This window comes from Schistocerca cancellata, chromosome 1 (assembly GCF_023864275.1).
Source record: "Schistocerca cancellata isolate TAMUIC-IGC-003103 chromosome 1, iqSchCanc2.1, whole genome shotgun sequence".
Taxonomy (NCBI): domain Eukaryota; kingdom Metazoa; phylum Arthropoda; class Insecta; order Orthoptera; family Acrididae; genus Schistocerca; species Schistocerca cancellata.
Genome location: NC_064626.1, coordinates 321,967,752 through 321,984,352, shown reverse-complemented (window position 1 = coordinate 321,984,352; position 16,601 = coordinate 321,967,752). Strand labels below are relative to the sequence as shown.

At 42.1% G+C, this 16,601-nt stretch overlaps 1 protein-coding gene across 4 annotated transcripts in view; it reads left to right on the top strand.

Annotated features, from left to right (window-relative positions):
- The window catches only part of LOC126173174 (ran GTPase-activating protein 1), a 126,932-nt gene extending 125,450 nt beyond the window's left edge, over nucleotides 1–1,482 (top strand). For all 4 annotated transcript variants that reach the window (XM_049920938.1, XM_049920935.1, XM_049920939.1 and 1 more), the window contains 2 exons: nucleotides 600–724; nucleotides 834–1,482. In XM_049920938.1, coding sequence (XP_049776895.1) covers nucleotides 600–724; nucleotides 834–906 — 198 coding nt within the window. In that variant the 3' untranslated portion in view covers nucleotides 907–1,482. The remainder of the gene's footprint in view (nucleotides 1–599; nucleotides 725–833) is intronic.
- The last annotated feature ends 15,119 nt before the right edge of the window (nucleotides 1,483–16,601 follow it).

Genomic DNA, 16,601 nt, shown 5'->3' with positions numbered 1-16,601 from the left:
AAAATTAAAATTGCACAAAGTGTGCTTGGGCTATGCATCAGAATTTTGCATAGGATCAATGTGAAGTTCTGGTGGCAGCTGTAAATGGTCATACTTCATGCCTGATAGTTGTGACTGCCAGTACATCGACACAAAAATTCTCCTCCTGTGTCACCTTACCTTCAAGGGGTGTAATTTCTAGTACTGCTCACAGAAACTTTTAAATCAGAACACAGCAATTTTAACTTTTGGAATAGAAGATTTTTTCTTCTGAGATGAAAGTGGAATTGTCGGGAACATGCATTCAGGCCTCATAGGAGGAACCAATCTTTTCTTAAGGGAGGGAAGCAAAGATATTTCTATCTGTTCTAAGTGTTCTTGGTGGCAATACTGGGAGTTGCAACTCTTGATGATAGGTATCGGCCAGTCTTTCTGGAATAATTTACTGTTACCAGGCTACTGTGTGTAACTGTTCAGTGTGTAGCTTGGGAAGTCAAAAGTTGCCATAGAGAGATATCAGTTCGCACAGGTGAATAGCATGCATTATGCTGAGACAAAGACCTCACTAGTACACATTTTAATTTCTGTTATAAAAATTTGGTGTTCTTTCTTATTTTCAGAGTGAAGACAAAAACTTAAAGCCACCTCAGAATGTAGAAGGTTGTTTGTTAGCTCTTGATTATGTGGTTAAACAGGATTATTTTCCACAAAGTACAAAGGACACACTTATGGTCTTCCTTGACAGGTAAACTACTTGTGGGTTATGATTTTTTTATCTGAAATGATGATAATTTATTTTTAAAGCCACTAAATTTTTTTAGTTCAATTGTAAAACAACTAATTTGTTTCCACAGAGCAACAAGAATCCAAGTAAATTCTTCAACAAAACAGAGATTACTGAGCAATCTGCAGCAAAGAAAAATGTGACATTTATAACCAGTTTTTAAAAACTTTTACTTGCCAGAGCTACTGAGTTCCTGACAGTGTTTCATAATGAATGATACAGTTGTGGAACTGACATTTTCATTTATTTATATTTCTGTGATAATGGCTCCAGTGTGTGATTGATATACACTTCCATAAAAACTAGTAGATTCAACTTGGGACTAAGTTGGTTGTTTGGAACAGCAGTGATAAATCTTGGCATGTCATAACTTATTGCAGGTGATATATCACCAAAAGACAGACCCTTGTCCTACAAAAAGGTCTTTGATTGGATCTGTTACTAAAGTAAACAATGATGTATCTTACTTTTGTAAACAATGTGAAGTTGGTACAAGACATAAATGATTATCCTATTTCCAATCATGTTAAATAATGTAAGTTGTTAGCAGCAGAGTGAGTTTAATGAAAGAGCCGAACTGCTTAATAATTAAATTTTTAAGTAAGTGACAACTACAGTATTTCCTGTTCTTGTCTGGTGTTTTTGTATTACTCTGTGAATGATGATGTAAAATGTCGCACCTATTTTATATCATAAAAACAAAAAATGAGCTTTCAAAATTTGCAATTTTCTTCTCCTCATGTTTTTGTAAGTTTTTACTTGATAATGGGCGGAAAAATATCACTTATTGATGGTTAATTAAATTTTCTAGTCATTTCAAGGTGATATATTATCATAATATTTTTATGCTTGTAAAATTAGCATGTGATCTATAAAAGAAATACAGTAGAAATGTTGTTTTTAAAAATCAGTGTAGCATCACCTTTGCTCTGTAATCAGAAAAAGAACTTTAGTTCACAGTTTTCCTTTTTGTCAGTGTTGTTACCATTCTTGGGTAATTAAGATTTACATTTTTTTGGTAGGTGCAACAATAAGATTGGAACCATTCACTTCTCTCATCTAACATACATGCATATTTATATGTACAGAAGTATTCAGATACTTATGTAATGTGTGGTAGCAGTGGAATGAAGAGGCATCAGAATTTGAGATTATAGGTACGTTGTACGCAATAATATGTCTGATTAAGGACATATTTCAATTTCATTAATATAAAAATATAGCAAACTGTGTACATTTCTCCCCTCTATGCTGTTGTCCTCCCTTCAGATACTTTGACAAAATATTGATGTTACTGTCTTCTCTAAACATACATGTAAATTAACTACATGATGAACTATCTTGGTGTAAGACGAATTGTATCCTGAATAATACAGTTCTTGTGAATGTGCTTTGAATGCAGAACTTCTTCTCAGGACTCGGGAAGTAAGTGTTCGCACATTAAGTTGATATTAAACAATATTTTTGAAAATATAACCACAAGGTCTTCCATGATGGATTTTTAGTATTAAAAGTTCTTAGGGCTTTGTCTTGGTGGTTATCTATAGAAATATGTTTATAGGTATGTTTAGCAATCTGAAGTTAGTGTGAGAGCTAATTTTTTATGCATTTGCATAATCAGTGCGATGTGCTAAAGGCAAAGGGATTCATCTGGCTCAGAAATCGTAGTTACAGGGAGGAAAATAAAACTGCAAAAAGGACTGTGGCAAACGCAAAGGCAGCGGCAAGGAAAAAGGTTTATGAGGCAACTGAAACAGGTGTTGAGATTTTCAGAATAGCTAGAACATGAGACAAATAAATAATGAGGAGAGAATGGTGCCCCAATAGGAAAGCTGTGGGAGCAATATTTGAACATCTTCTCGATGAGGAAAATCCAAGATAAGTCTTCAGCAATGGTGTTTCCTTCCAGAACATGGCAGTGGATGTAACTAAAGAACTGGTAGCAGCTATGAAGAAAATGAAAAGTTGAAAAACACAAAGTTCTGATGAAATCCCAGTTGAAGCTTGGAAGTGTTTCGGTGAAGAAGGGCTGGATATTTTATGGGACTTGATGCAATGAATATATCAGGAAGAATGAATTCCTGATGACTGGAGAGATACTACAGTAATTCCCTTGTTCAAGGGGTAGGGTGACGACATGATTGTACTAACTATAGAAGAATAAAACTAATGGCACATACTATGAAATTTGGGAGATGGCAATAGAAAGACAGCTTCGACAAGAAACAGCAGTAATAGTTGAATAGTTCAGATTCGTGTTGGAGAAAGGAATAGAACTACCAATATTTGTACTTCGGGAACTTTTATGAGAAACAGAGGAATTACATATGGTCTCTATAAACATAGAAAAAGCTTAATACAAGTGCCATGGCAAGAAAGCTGTAGGTGTGTGAGAGTAGGATGTGTCAGAGGAATATTCCACATCTTAGTCAGGACGTGCCAGAATGCTGGTAAGAAGCAGTAGAGGGCTAACAGAATTGATATCAGCTAAAGTCGGATTGCATGGAGAGTCGGTGTTGAGCAAATAAATTTTCAGTCTGTCAGTTAACTTTCAGGTGTTACAGAGCAAGCTGCTTAGTGTTTGATGCTCACAAATGATATAGTGTTATGTTGCACCAAAAAAAATGAAATGAGATTAAAAAGTTGGAGAAATGTTTTGGAAGACAAGGAATGAAAATCAATATGATGAAAACTGAGTATGTGCCTACGGGGATAAGAGGAGGAAACAGTCCAGTGAATGAAACTTCAAAGTCAATAGCTTTATGTACTTAGGACCAACAGTGTCTAGTGAAAGCAATAGCTCAGCTGGATGAACAGAAAAAGGCATCAGATGTGCTGTGATAGAAAAATAAAATCTGAGGACGAAAGGAAAGGTGTAAAAGTCAGATCTGCAAAGCTGTATAGAAAAGAGAGATGGGCACCAACTACGGCACATTATAAGGCAGTGAATGTGGCTGAAAGAAGAATTTGCGGTATCTCAAGAACTGATAGGATTGGAAATGAGGCAATAAATGACGTAAGTATCAACAAAGGGTCAAGAAATGATGATGCAATGAAATGCACATATCAAAAGAAGGGGCAGTGCCTGTGTTGGCAAGACAATGGTAGGGAAAGTTGACAGAGGAAAAGGAAGACCAAGAAGAAGATGGACTGACTTTCCCACAAGTAGGGAAAGACTAAAACACACACACACACACACACACACACACACACACACACACACACACACACAGAGGTAGGACTACATTGTCCCATCTAACTACATGGTTCCACAACTGTGCATAAATGAGCCAGTACAGATTAGTGTGATAAAAGATTCGTCCAATAGCTAGCAACATTGTATGCCTCTCCACAATTCAGTGCCTCAGTTATGCAGCAAGTTGTCAAGTGTACTCTTAAAAATCCATGAAGGACTTTCCATTCCCATAAATACATATCTATTCAGAAGTCCGCAGGTCGTGGTTTAGTGGTCAGTGTTGCTGCTTCTGGATCACGGATCACCAAGGTTGATTCCCCGCTGGGTTGGGGATTTTCTTTGCCCGGGGACTGGGTGTTTGTGTTGCCCTCATCATATCGTCATCGGCATTTATGATAGTGGTAAGATTGGACTGTGTAAAAATTGGGACTTTGTATGGGTGCTGATGACCTTGCAGTTGAGCACCCCATAAACCAAACTATCATCATATATATTCAGAAGCATTTACAATAATAGCTCACAAATTTTCAAGTGGGGGGAAATTTTTTTGTAAGACCATGACCAAGGACTCTAAAATGGGGCCTCCTGTTCCTGCGTCCTTTTGAGTAGGGAGACACAACACTTGAATCAAAATTAATCTGAAAAGACACTTTGTTCAGGGCTATGTAACTGTATTTGGATGACAATGTTCCATTGTTCACTATGTTGTGCAATTTTAATTGTGGAATATTTTTGAATCTTTGAATCAATTTACATTATCATAAGACTTCATGTAATACTGTTTACTATTGGATTTCCCAGTAGTGTAATTAGCATTACTTAACTGTCCCAGCGGTTACATTGTGCCACAACTATGCATAATGAGCCAGTACAAATTAGTGTGATAAAATATTTGTCTGATTTATTCTCAGTAACGTGTGGAAAGTTGTTAAATAGTGTTAACTGCAGATACCCCCTGCGGGTCCGGGTGTTAGAATAGGCCCAAGGTATTCATGCCTGTTGTAAGAGGCGACTAAAACGAGTCTCTCACTTTTCGGCCCTATGAGTTCAGGTCTCATTCTATGGTATGATCTGTCACTTACAAAATTCTACAGAAGTACAGGCCATATGGGGAAGAGCACATTACATGGTGCACGAGTTATCTATAGTGCCCTTAGATTTGATCTCCTGAACCTCTTGTCATGGCTTTGCATCTCCACCTGTGATTCAACTATTTGGGGAGAATGCTTTCCGGGGTATGTCATCTTCTTCTGTTGTCTCCTGTCCTCTTTCACCCCCATGACAATATTGGATTTCTCTGCACCCAATATCCTGCATGGTAGCCAGTCCATTGTGGTGGGGCTGTCGTGTACCAATTTGGTGGTAGCCCTCTGACAATACAGGGATTGCACTGCTGATGCCTGAGCTGTAAACTCCCCATGTATGCAGATGCCTGTCTTTGTGGGACATCAAGACTCCCGGCAACGGCCATCATGCCAGTTGGCCTTTGCTGTGGCTGGGTGGTGCCCGTGGGGAGGGCCCCTGATCGGAGTGGATAGCATCAGGGTGGATACCGGTATATTTGAAACGGCAATAAAAACTAAACGAGCAGCGATAGAAATACACCGTTTGTTGCAATATGCTTGGGACAACAGTACATTTTCAGGCAGACAAACTTTCGAAATTACAGTAGTTACAATTTTCAACAACAGATGGCGCTGCGGTCTGGGAAACTCTCTAGTACGATATTTTCCACATATCCACCATGCGTAGCAATAATATGGCGTAGTCTCTGAATGAAATTACCCGAAACCTTTGACAACGTGTCTGGCGGAATGGCTTCACATGCAGATGAGATGTACTGCTTCAGCTGTTCAATTGTTTCTGGATTCTGGCGGTACACCTGGTCTTTCAAGTGTCCCCACAGAAAGAAGTCACAGGGGTTCATGTCTGGCGAATAGGGAGGCCAATCCACGCCGCCTCCTGTATGTTTCGGATAGCCCAAAGCAATCAGACGATCATCGAAATATTCATTCAGGAAATTAAAGACGTCGGCCGTGCGATGTGGCCGGGCACCATCTTGCATAAACCACGAGGTGTTCGCAGTGTCGTCTAAGGCAGTTTGTACCGCCACAAATTCACGAAGAATGTCCAGATAGCGTGATGCAGTAATCGTTTCGGATCTGAAAAAGGGGCCAATGATTCCTTTGGAAGAAATGGCGGCCCAGACCAGTACTTTTTGAGGATGCAGGGACAATGGGACTGCAACATGGGGCTTTTCGGTTCCCCATATGCGCCAGTTCTGTTTATTGACGAAGCCGTCCAGGTAAAAATAAGCTTCGTCAGTAAACCAAATGCTGCACACATGCATATCGCCATCATCAATCCCGTGCACTATATCGTTAGCGAATGTCTCTCGTGCAGCAATGGTAGCGGCGCTGAGGGGTTGCCGCGTTTGAATTTTGTATGGATAGAGGTGTAAACTCTGGCGCATGAGACGATACGTGGACGTTGGCGTCATTTGGACCGCAGCTGCAACACGGCGAACGGAAACCCGAGGCCGCTGTTGGATCACCTGCTGCACTAGCTGCGCTTTGCCCTCTGTGGTTGCCGTACGCGGTCGCCCTACCTTTCAAGCACGTTCATCCGTCACGTTCCCAGTCCGTTGAAATTTTTCAAACAGATCCTTTATTGTATCGCTTTTCGGTCCTTTGGTTACATTAAACCTCCGTTGAAAACTTCGTCTTGTTGCAACAACACTGTGTTGTAGGCGGTGGAATTCCAACACCAGAAAAATCCTCTGTTCTAAGGAATAAACCATGTTGTCTACAGCACACTTGCACGTTGTGAACAGCACACGCTTACAGCAGAAAGACAACGTACAGAATGGCGCACCCACAGACTGCGTTGTCTTCTATATCTTTCACATCACTTGCAGCGCCATCTGTTGTTGAAAATTGTAACTACTGTAATTTCGAAAGTTTGTCTGCCTGAAAATGTACTGTTGTCCCAAGCATATTGCAACAAACGGTGTATTTCTATCGCTGCTCGTTTAGTTTTTATTGCCGTTTCAAATATACCGGTCATTTTTGAAACACCCTGTATATACACTCCTTGAAATGGAAAAAAGAACACATTGACACCGGTGTGTCAGACCCACCATACTTGCTCCGGACACTGCAAGAGGGCTGTACAAGCAATGATCACACGCACGGCACAGCGGACACACCAGGAACCGCGGTGTTGGCCGTCGAATGGCGCTAGCTGCGCAGCATTTGTGCACCGCCGCCGTCAGTGTCAGCCAGTTTGCCGTGGCATACGGAGCTCCATCGCAGTCTTTAACTCTGGTAGCATGCCGCGACAGTGTGGACGTGAACCGTATGTGCAGTTGACGGACTTTGAGCGAGGGCGTATAGTGGGCATGCGGGAGGCCGGGTGGACGTACCGCCGAATTGCTCAACACGTGGGGCGTGAGGTCTCCACAGTACATTGATGTTGTCACCAGTGGTCGGCGGAAGGTGCACGTGCCCGTCGACCTGGGACCGGACCGCAGCGATGCACGGATGCACGCCAAGACCGTAGGATCCTACGCAGTGCCGTAGGGGACCGCACCGCCACTTCCCAGCAAATTAGGGACACTGTTGCTCCTGGGGTATCGGCGAGGACCATTCGCAACCGTCTCCATGAAGCTGGGCTACGGTCCCGCACACCGTTAGGCCGTCTTCCGCTCACGCCCCAACATCGTGCAGCCCGCCTCCAGTGGTGTCGCGACAGGCGTGAATGGAGGGACGAATGGAGACGTGTCGTCTTCAGCGATGAGAGTCGCTTCTGCCTTGGTGCCAATGATAGTCGTATGCGTGTTTGGCGCCGTGCAGGTGAGCGCCACAATCAGGACTGCATACGACCGAGGCACACAGGGCCAACACCCGGCATCATTGTGTGGGGAGCGATCTCCTACACTGGCCGTACACCACTGGTGATCGTCGAGGGGACACTGAATAGTGCACGGTACATCCAAACCGTCATCGAACCCATCGTTCTACCATTCCTAGACCGGCAAGGGAACTTGCTGTTCCAACAGGACAATGCACGTACGCATGTATCCCGTGCCACCCAACGTGCTCTAGAAGGTGTAAGTCAACTACCCTGGCCAGCAAGATCTCCGGATCTGTCCCCCATTGAGCATGTTTGGGACTGGATGAAGCGTCGTCTCACGCGGTCTGCACGTCCAGCACGAACGCTGGTCCAACTGAGGCGCCAGGTGGAAATGGCATGGCAAGCCGTTCCACAGGACTACATCCAGCATCTCTACGATCGTCTCCATGGGAGAATAGCAGCCTGCATTGCTGCGAATGGTGGATATACACTGTACTAGTGCCGACATTGTGCATGCTCTGTTGCCTGTGTCTATGTGCCTGTGGTTCTGTCAGTGTGATCATGTGATGTATCTGACCCCAGGAATGTGTCAATAAAGTTTCCCCTTCCTGGGACAATGAATTCACGGTGTTCTTATTTCAATTTCCAGGAGTGTATATATATATTCTTCTTCTTCTTCTTCTTCTTCTTCTGCTTTTACGGCCTCATTGGACCACTTCAGTCAATCATTTCTGGTCCTCTTCTTTGGTATTTTCACCTTCCGAGTGGCCCAGTATCTCTTCATTCGTTCCAATGCTTTTCGTCGTTCCTCACCTGTAAATACCCTTTTCATTGTATGTCGTTTGTCAATTTTTGGTTTAAATCTTATTTCTGTGTCCCTCAACTTCTTTAAATTTGGCGTTTTGTTCTGCAAATCATCCAGAGTTATTTCCAGTTCTTCCATATCCTCTCTTATTTCCTTAAGCCATCCTCCTTGTTGTTTCAAATTCCAGAGTTTCTCAATAATTTTCCTTGATAATCTGGTTTCTGGTGTCCTCAGAATGTGACCACAAAAAGAGATCCTTTTCTTTCGTATAGTATTGGTGATGGGCTCCAGTTCTCTGTATACCACTTCATTTGGAACTATCCGCCATTGCCCAGCTTTTTGATATTTCTTATTTATGCATGTTCTAGCAATTCTTCTCTCTACTTTTAAAATTTTGTCAATTCTGTTTTTCTGGGTGACTTTAAAAAGAGTTTCACTTCCGTATGTAACCTCTGGTTGAACCACCGTCTTGTAATGTTTTAATTTTGTTTTAATTGATAGACATTTTTTATTGTACGTAGACAATGTTAGTTTTTGAGCTTTTATCATTTTATTAGTTCTTGCTCGCCATGCAGGTTTCTCGTCCAATTTATGTGTTATAATTTCACCCAGGTATTTAAATTGTTTCACTATTTTAATTTCCCTATTGTTCACTGTGATGTGATCTATTAAAAGTGGATCCGTTACCATTATTTCAGTCTTTTCAAATGATATCTGGAGTCCTAATTTTTGTGCTATATTTTGTAAGCTTGTAATTTGTTTCGTGGCTTCCTGAATATTATTAGCTAGTAATGCTAGGTCATCAGCAAATCCCAAGCAATTTAGGTTTCTTTTATCTTTCTTAGTTCCAATTTTAATATTCATAGGATTTTCCTTGTACCATTCTCTCATTACATATTCAAGAGCACAATTGAATAGCAATGGTGATAAACAATCTCCCTGTCTCAACCCTGTTTTAATCGTAAATGGTTCAGATATTTCTCCTCTAAATTTTACTTTGGAGTTGGTGTTTGTTAAGGTTAACTGTATCATTTTTATTAATTTAGGATGAAGTCCAAAATTCCTTAATATTTTCATCATTGAAGATCTATGGATGCAATCATACGCCTTTTTGAAATCTACAAATGTTATGACTAGTTGTTTTTGCCTTCTTTTGTAGATATCCATAACTAACTTCAAGGTGATTATCTGTTCTGGGCAGCTTCTCCAGGATCTAAATCCTCCTTGATATTCTCCCAGTTCCAGTTCTAGTTGATCTTTACAGCGGTTGTATAGTATTCTTGCCATGATCTTATACGTGCAGTCCAAAAGGGAAATTCCTCTATAGTTGTCTGGATTTGATTTTTCTCCTTTCTTATGTAATGGATGTATTATAGCAGTAGTCCAATTTTCTGGTAATTTCTCTTCATTCCAGATTTTTACTATGCATTGGTGTAATGCTATCTTTACTGGTTCTGCTGCATATTTCCAAAGTTCAGCAAACGTTTGATCATCTCCACTTGCTTTGTAGTTTTTGAGTTCTCTCAAAGCTCTGTAGACCTCATTAATTGTAGGTGGATTTATATTTTCTGCTGGTGTTTTAATTGGGGTTTCTGTGTTTATCTGAAGAAGTTCTGGGGGATCTTCACAATTTAGTAACTTGTTAAATGTTTCTGCTAGAATTTCTGTATTTTTACTATTGCTATGGGCTAGGTTATTATCTTTATCTTTTAACATTAATGTTGGAGGATCATATCTTTGTAATTGTCTGCCAAATATTTTGTAATAGTCTCTTGAGTTTGTTTTTTCACTATTTGTTTCTATCATTAGAAGTATATCTTTTTGGTACTGACGTTTAACTCTCCTTATTATTTTTTGTGTTGTCTTCCTTTGTTTTGTGAGTTCCAAATATGATTTTTCTGTTTTTTCATTTTGATGCCTTAACCAGGCTTGGTGTCGATCCAACACTGCTTCATCACATTCATCGTTCCACCACTGGTGTTTTTTCCTTGGATTTATAGGGGCAACTTGTTCAGCTATTTGTTTCAATTTGGGAATTATTTCTTCCAGATCATCTGTTATTTTTATATCCCTGGTTTGTGCTTCATAATCCTCATTTTGTATCAATTTACGAGGGTCATAGGTTCTCTTCTTCTTCTGGTGGGATTTTTTCTTTGCTAATGGGGTTAATTTAATTTTAATTTTTATCATGTAATGATGTGAACCGGTATCTGTCCCTCTCAGTACTTTCACATTGTAAATTTCCTTGTGGTAATTCTTGTCCATGCAGACATGGTCCAGTTGCCATTCTCCTTTTTTCCAATCTGGATGTTTCCAAGTTTTTAGTTTACTTGGTCTTCTCTTAAAATACGTCGACTTTGAGATCATGTCATGGTTTCTGCAAAATTCCACTAGTCTTATGCCATTTTTGTTTGTTCTTCTTTGTGCTGTCCATTTCCCTATTATGTCTCTATATCTCTTTTCCCTTCCTAACTGGGCATTGAAGTCTCCAATTAAAATTTTGACGTGATTTTTATTAATGTTATTCGTCGTTTGATCTAAGAGCTCCCAAAATTTTTCTACCTCTTCTCTGTGTTCTTTTTTATTATTTTTATCATTTGTTGGGGCATGGGCATTTATTATTGTGTACATTTTATTTGCAGCTTTTAGAGTTAATGTTGAGAGCCTGGGAGATTGTGCTTTAAATTCTATTATGGACTCTATTATTTTTAGACTCATCACGAATCCTGTTCCAAATTGTGGACACTGTTTCATGACTCTTTTCCCTGGTATTCCCTTATAAATCCTATATCCTTGTGATTCTATCGGCTCCTGATCAGTATTTCTCATTTCTTGAAGTCCGGTTATGAGAATCCCCTTGCGATCCATTTCATCCGTCAGAATTTTGAATTTGTCTGGTTGTATGAGGGAATTTGTATTGTGTGTCGCAATGTAGTTTATTTGTCCTGTCTTGAGTTTTGGTCGTCTGTCCGTTTTGGGTATTTTCAGATGCTCCGACTCATCCAAGTTATCTTTCAGGTGACTGCCCACCGTATCCGAGTGCAGTCTTCCTTGGTTATTGCCAAGCGGTGGATTATTCCTTGAAAGATTTCCTTCCATGTTTGACTTTCAAAGGTAGTCAACCTTGTATGGAGCAAGCTCTGAGTTGTATAGTGTTTGGTCCGCGAGAGCTATTTTATTTCCCTCAAGTCCGCCGGTAACCCGGTGAGGACCCCCCTATCCGCCACCTGGGACGCGCCACGTCGGAGTATCACCTCTCCGCCTGCTATGACACCGTAGTAGGTTCGTGGATATATATAGGGTGTTTCAAAAATGACCGGTATATTTGAAACGGCAATAAAAACTAAACGAGCAGCGATAGAAATACACCGTTTGTTGCAATATGCTTGGGACAACAGTACATTTTCAGGCGGACAAACTTTCGAAATTACAGTAGTTACAATTTTCAACAACAGATGGCGCTGCAAGTGATGTGAAAGATATAGAAGACAACGCAGTCTGTGGGTGCGCCATTCTGTACGTCGTCTTTCTGCTGTAAGCGTGTGCTGTTCACAACGTGCAAGTGTGCTGTAGACAACATGGTTTATTCCTTAGAACAGAGGATTTTTCTGGTGTTGGAATTCCACCGCCTAGAACACAGTGTTGTTGCAACAAGACGAAGTTTTCAGCGGAGTTTTAATGTAACCAAAGGACCGAAAAGCGATACAATAAAGGATCTGTTTGAAAAATTTCAACGGACTGGGAACGTGACGGATGAACGTGCTTGAAAGGTAGGGCGACCGTGTACGGCAACCACAGAGGGCAACGCGCAGCTAGTGCAGCAGGTGATTCAACAGCGGCCTCGGGTTTCCATTCGCCGTGTTGCAGCTGCGGTCCAAATGACGCCAACGTCCACGTATCGTCTCCTGCGCCAGAGTTTACACCTCTATCCATACAAAATTCAAACGCGGCAACCCCTCAGCGCCGCTACCATTGCTGCACGAGAGACATTCGCTAACGATATAGTGCACAGGATTGATGACGGCGATATGCATGTGGGCAGCATTTGGTTTACTGACGAAGCTTATTTTTACCTGGACGGCTTCGTCAATAAACAGAACTGGCGCATATGGGGAACCAAAAAGCCCCATGTTGCAGTCCCATCGTCCCTGCATCCTCAAAAAGTACTGGTCTGGGCCGCCATTTCTTCCAAAGGAATCATTGGCCATTTTTTCAGATCCAAAACGATTACTGCATCACGCTATCTGGACATTCTTCGTGAATTTGTGGCGGTACAAACTGCCTTAGACGACACTGCGAACACCTCGTGGTTTATGCAAGATGGTGCCCGGCCACATCGCACGGCCGACGTCTTTAATTTCCTGAATGAATATTTCGATGATCGTCTGATTGCTTTGGGCTATCCGAAACATACAGGAGGCGGTATGGATTGGCCTCCCTATTCGCCAGACATGAACCCCTGTGACTTCTTTCTGTGGGGACACTTGAAAGACCAGGTGTACCGCCAGAATCCAGAAACAATTGAACAGCTGAAGCAGTACATCTCATCTGCATGTGAAGCCATTCCGCCAGACACGTTGTCAAAGGTTTCGGGTAATTTCATTCAGAGATTACGCCATATTATTGCTACACATGGTGGATATGTGGAAAATATCGTACTATAGAGTTTCCCAGACCGCAGCACCATCTGTTGTTGAAAATTGTAACTACTGTAATTTCGAAAGTTTGTCTGCCTGAAAATGTACTGTTGTCCCAAGCATATTGCAACAAACGGTGTATTTCTATCGCTGCTTGTTTAGTTTTTATTGCCGTTTGAAATATACCGGTCATTTTTGAAACACCGTGTATATACACTCCTGGAAATTGAAATAAGAACACCGTGAATTCATTGTCCCAGGAAGGGGAAACTTTATTGACACATTCCTGGAGTCAGATACATCACATGATCACACTGACAGAACCACAGGCACATAGACACAGGCAACAGAGCATGCACAATGTCAGCACTAGTACAGTGTATATCCACCTTTCGCAGCTATGCAGGCTGCTATTCTCCCATGGAGACGATCGTAGAGATGCTGGATGTAGTCCTGTGGAACGGCTTGCCATGCCATTTCCACCTGGTGCCACAGTTGGACCAGCGTTCGTGCTGGACGTGCAGACCGCGTGAGACGACGCTTCATCCAATCCCAAACATGCTCCATGGGGGACAGATCCGGAGATCTTGCTGGTCAGGGTAGTTGACTTACACCTTCTAGAGCACGTTGGGTGGCACGGGATACACGCGGACGTGCATTGTCCTGTTGGAACAGCAAGTTCCCTTGCCGGTCTAGGAATGGTAGAATGATGGGTTCGATGACGGTTTGGATGTACCGTGCACTATTCAGTGTCCCCTCGACGATCACCAGTGGTGTACGGCCAGTGTAGGAAATCGCTCCCCACACAATGATGGCGGGTGTTGGCCCTGTGTGCCTCGGTCGTATGCAGTCCTGATTGTGGCGCTCACCTGCACGGCGCCAAACACGCATACGACCATCATTGGCACCAAGGCAGAAGCGACTCTCATCGCTGAAGACGACACGTCTCCATTCGTCCCTCCATTCACGCCTGTCGCGACACCACTGGAGGCGGGCTGCACGATGTTGGGGTGTGAGCAGAAGACGGCCTAACGGTGTGCGGGACCGTAGCCCAGCTTCATGGAGACGGTTGCGAATGGTCCTCGCCGATACCCCAGGAGCAACAGTGTCCCTAATTTGCTGGGAAGTGGCGGTGCGGTCCCCTACGGCACTGCGTAGGATCCTACGGTCTTGGCGTGCATCCGTGCGTCGCTGCGGTCTGGTCCCAGGTCGACGGGCACGTGCACCTTCCGCCGACCACTGGCGACAACATCGATGTACTGTGGAGACCTCACACCCCACGTGTTGAGCAATTCGGCGGTACGTCCACCCGGCCTCCCGCATGCCCACTATACGCCCTCGCTCAAAGTCCGTCAACTGCACATACGGTTCACGTCCACGCTGTCGCGGCATGCTAGCAGTGTTAAAGACTGCGATGGAGCTCCGTATGCCACGGCAAACTGGCTGACACTGACGGCGGCGGTGCACAAATGCTGCGCAGCTAGCGCCATTCGACGGCCAACACCGCGGTTCATGGTGTGTCCGCTGTGCCGTGCGTGTGATCATTGCTTGTACAGCCCTCTCGCAGTGTCCAGAGCAAGTATGGTGGGTCTGACACACCGGTGTCAATGTGTTCTTTTTTCCATTTCCAGGAGTGTATATATATATATATATATATATATATATATATATATATATATATATATATATATATATATATATATATATATATATAAACCCACATCCTTTCGTCTTTCCCTCTCCTTCCCTCTTTCCTGATGAGGCAACAGTTTGTTGCGAAAGCTTGAATTTTGTGTGTATGTTTGTGTTCGTATGTGTGTCTGTCGACCTGCCAGCACTTTCATTTGGTAAGTCACATCATCTTTGTTTTTAGGTATATATATATATATATATATATATATAATAGAGGGAAACATTCCACGTGTGTAGATGCGGATGGATATGTGTGTGTGTGTGTGCGAGTGTATACCTGTCCTTTTTTCCCCCTAAGGTAATGTAATGGTACTTTGACTTCCGCAAAGTTATAATTTACGATCGCGCACGCAGAAGAGCGCTGCGCCAGCGACCGATTTTATAAATAATTTTGTTCTTTTTTTTTACTTTTGCGTAGTTTTTGTTTTTAAGAACTAAAGGAGGACTCTCTCTCTCTTGTCTTGATACGAAAGACGTGTATTTTCCCGCTGTGTTGAATGTGCTTTTGGTGAAAATTAAAATTACATGTCAAAGTGATGTTGTTTCAATAGTTAATGAGAAGAAGAGATAATAAAATAAAAAGGTAACACTACAATTGGCGACCGTGAACTGAAAATGCAAAGAAGAAACCAACGTGATGGAACACTGGTCAAGCAATATTTACGTAGTGTCAACATGCTTTGAAGTGTATGGTGTTGTGGAAGCCGGCAGGTCTTCAGGTTGGTGTAAAAGACAAGCTCATCACCTGTCGTAGGCAGTGAGGTGTTTCCTGTGCCCTCATTGACCATTTATACCCCGGTAGACGCCACCAAAATTCGACTGCTGGAGATCACAATTTCGTGTTGACACATTGAACAAACTTTGGATTTTCTTCAAGTCACACGGAAGAGATCCAGGCAGTACACACACACTCAGAATCCGATACTACGTTTAAAGACATTGGAGCAATATAAAAGAAACATTTATTGTTCGAATTAATTCCATTGTAAACACGAATCATGTAAACTGAATTCAAACGCTGCGCTAAGCAACGATAATACGCTGCAATTCAAAGAAATTAATGTTACGACTCCTAAAGAAGATACACACCAAAAAGACTGTATACAAAGACTGATACGCAAAGAGCATTATGCTCAGAAATATTTTTTGTAATATGTAAATTTCTTATTTTCTCATATATGTATGTATCTATGTAAATTTTCTATACTGCCACGCTCGCTTGCGGAGCGTGTCAGTAGAGGAGGCATTGTAATGGTACTTTGACTTCCGCAAAGTTATAATTTACGATCGCGCACGCAGAAGAGCGCTGCGCCAGCGACCGATTTTATAAATAATTTTGTTCTTCTTCTTTTTTTTACTTTTGCGTAGTTTTTGTTTTTAAGAACTAAAGGAGGACTCTCTCTCTCTCTTGTCTTGATACGAAAGACGTGTATTTTCCCGCTGTGTTGAATGTGCTTTTGGTGAAAATTAAAATTACATGTCAAAGTGATGTTGTTTCAATAGTTAATGAGAAGAAGAGATAATAAAATAAAAAGGTAACACTACAGTAAGTCTTTCCGCTCCCGGGATTGGAATGACTCCTTACCCTCTCCCTTAAAACCCATATCCTTTTGTCTTTCCCTCTCCTTCCCTCTTTCCTGACGAGGCAACCGT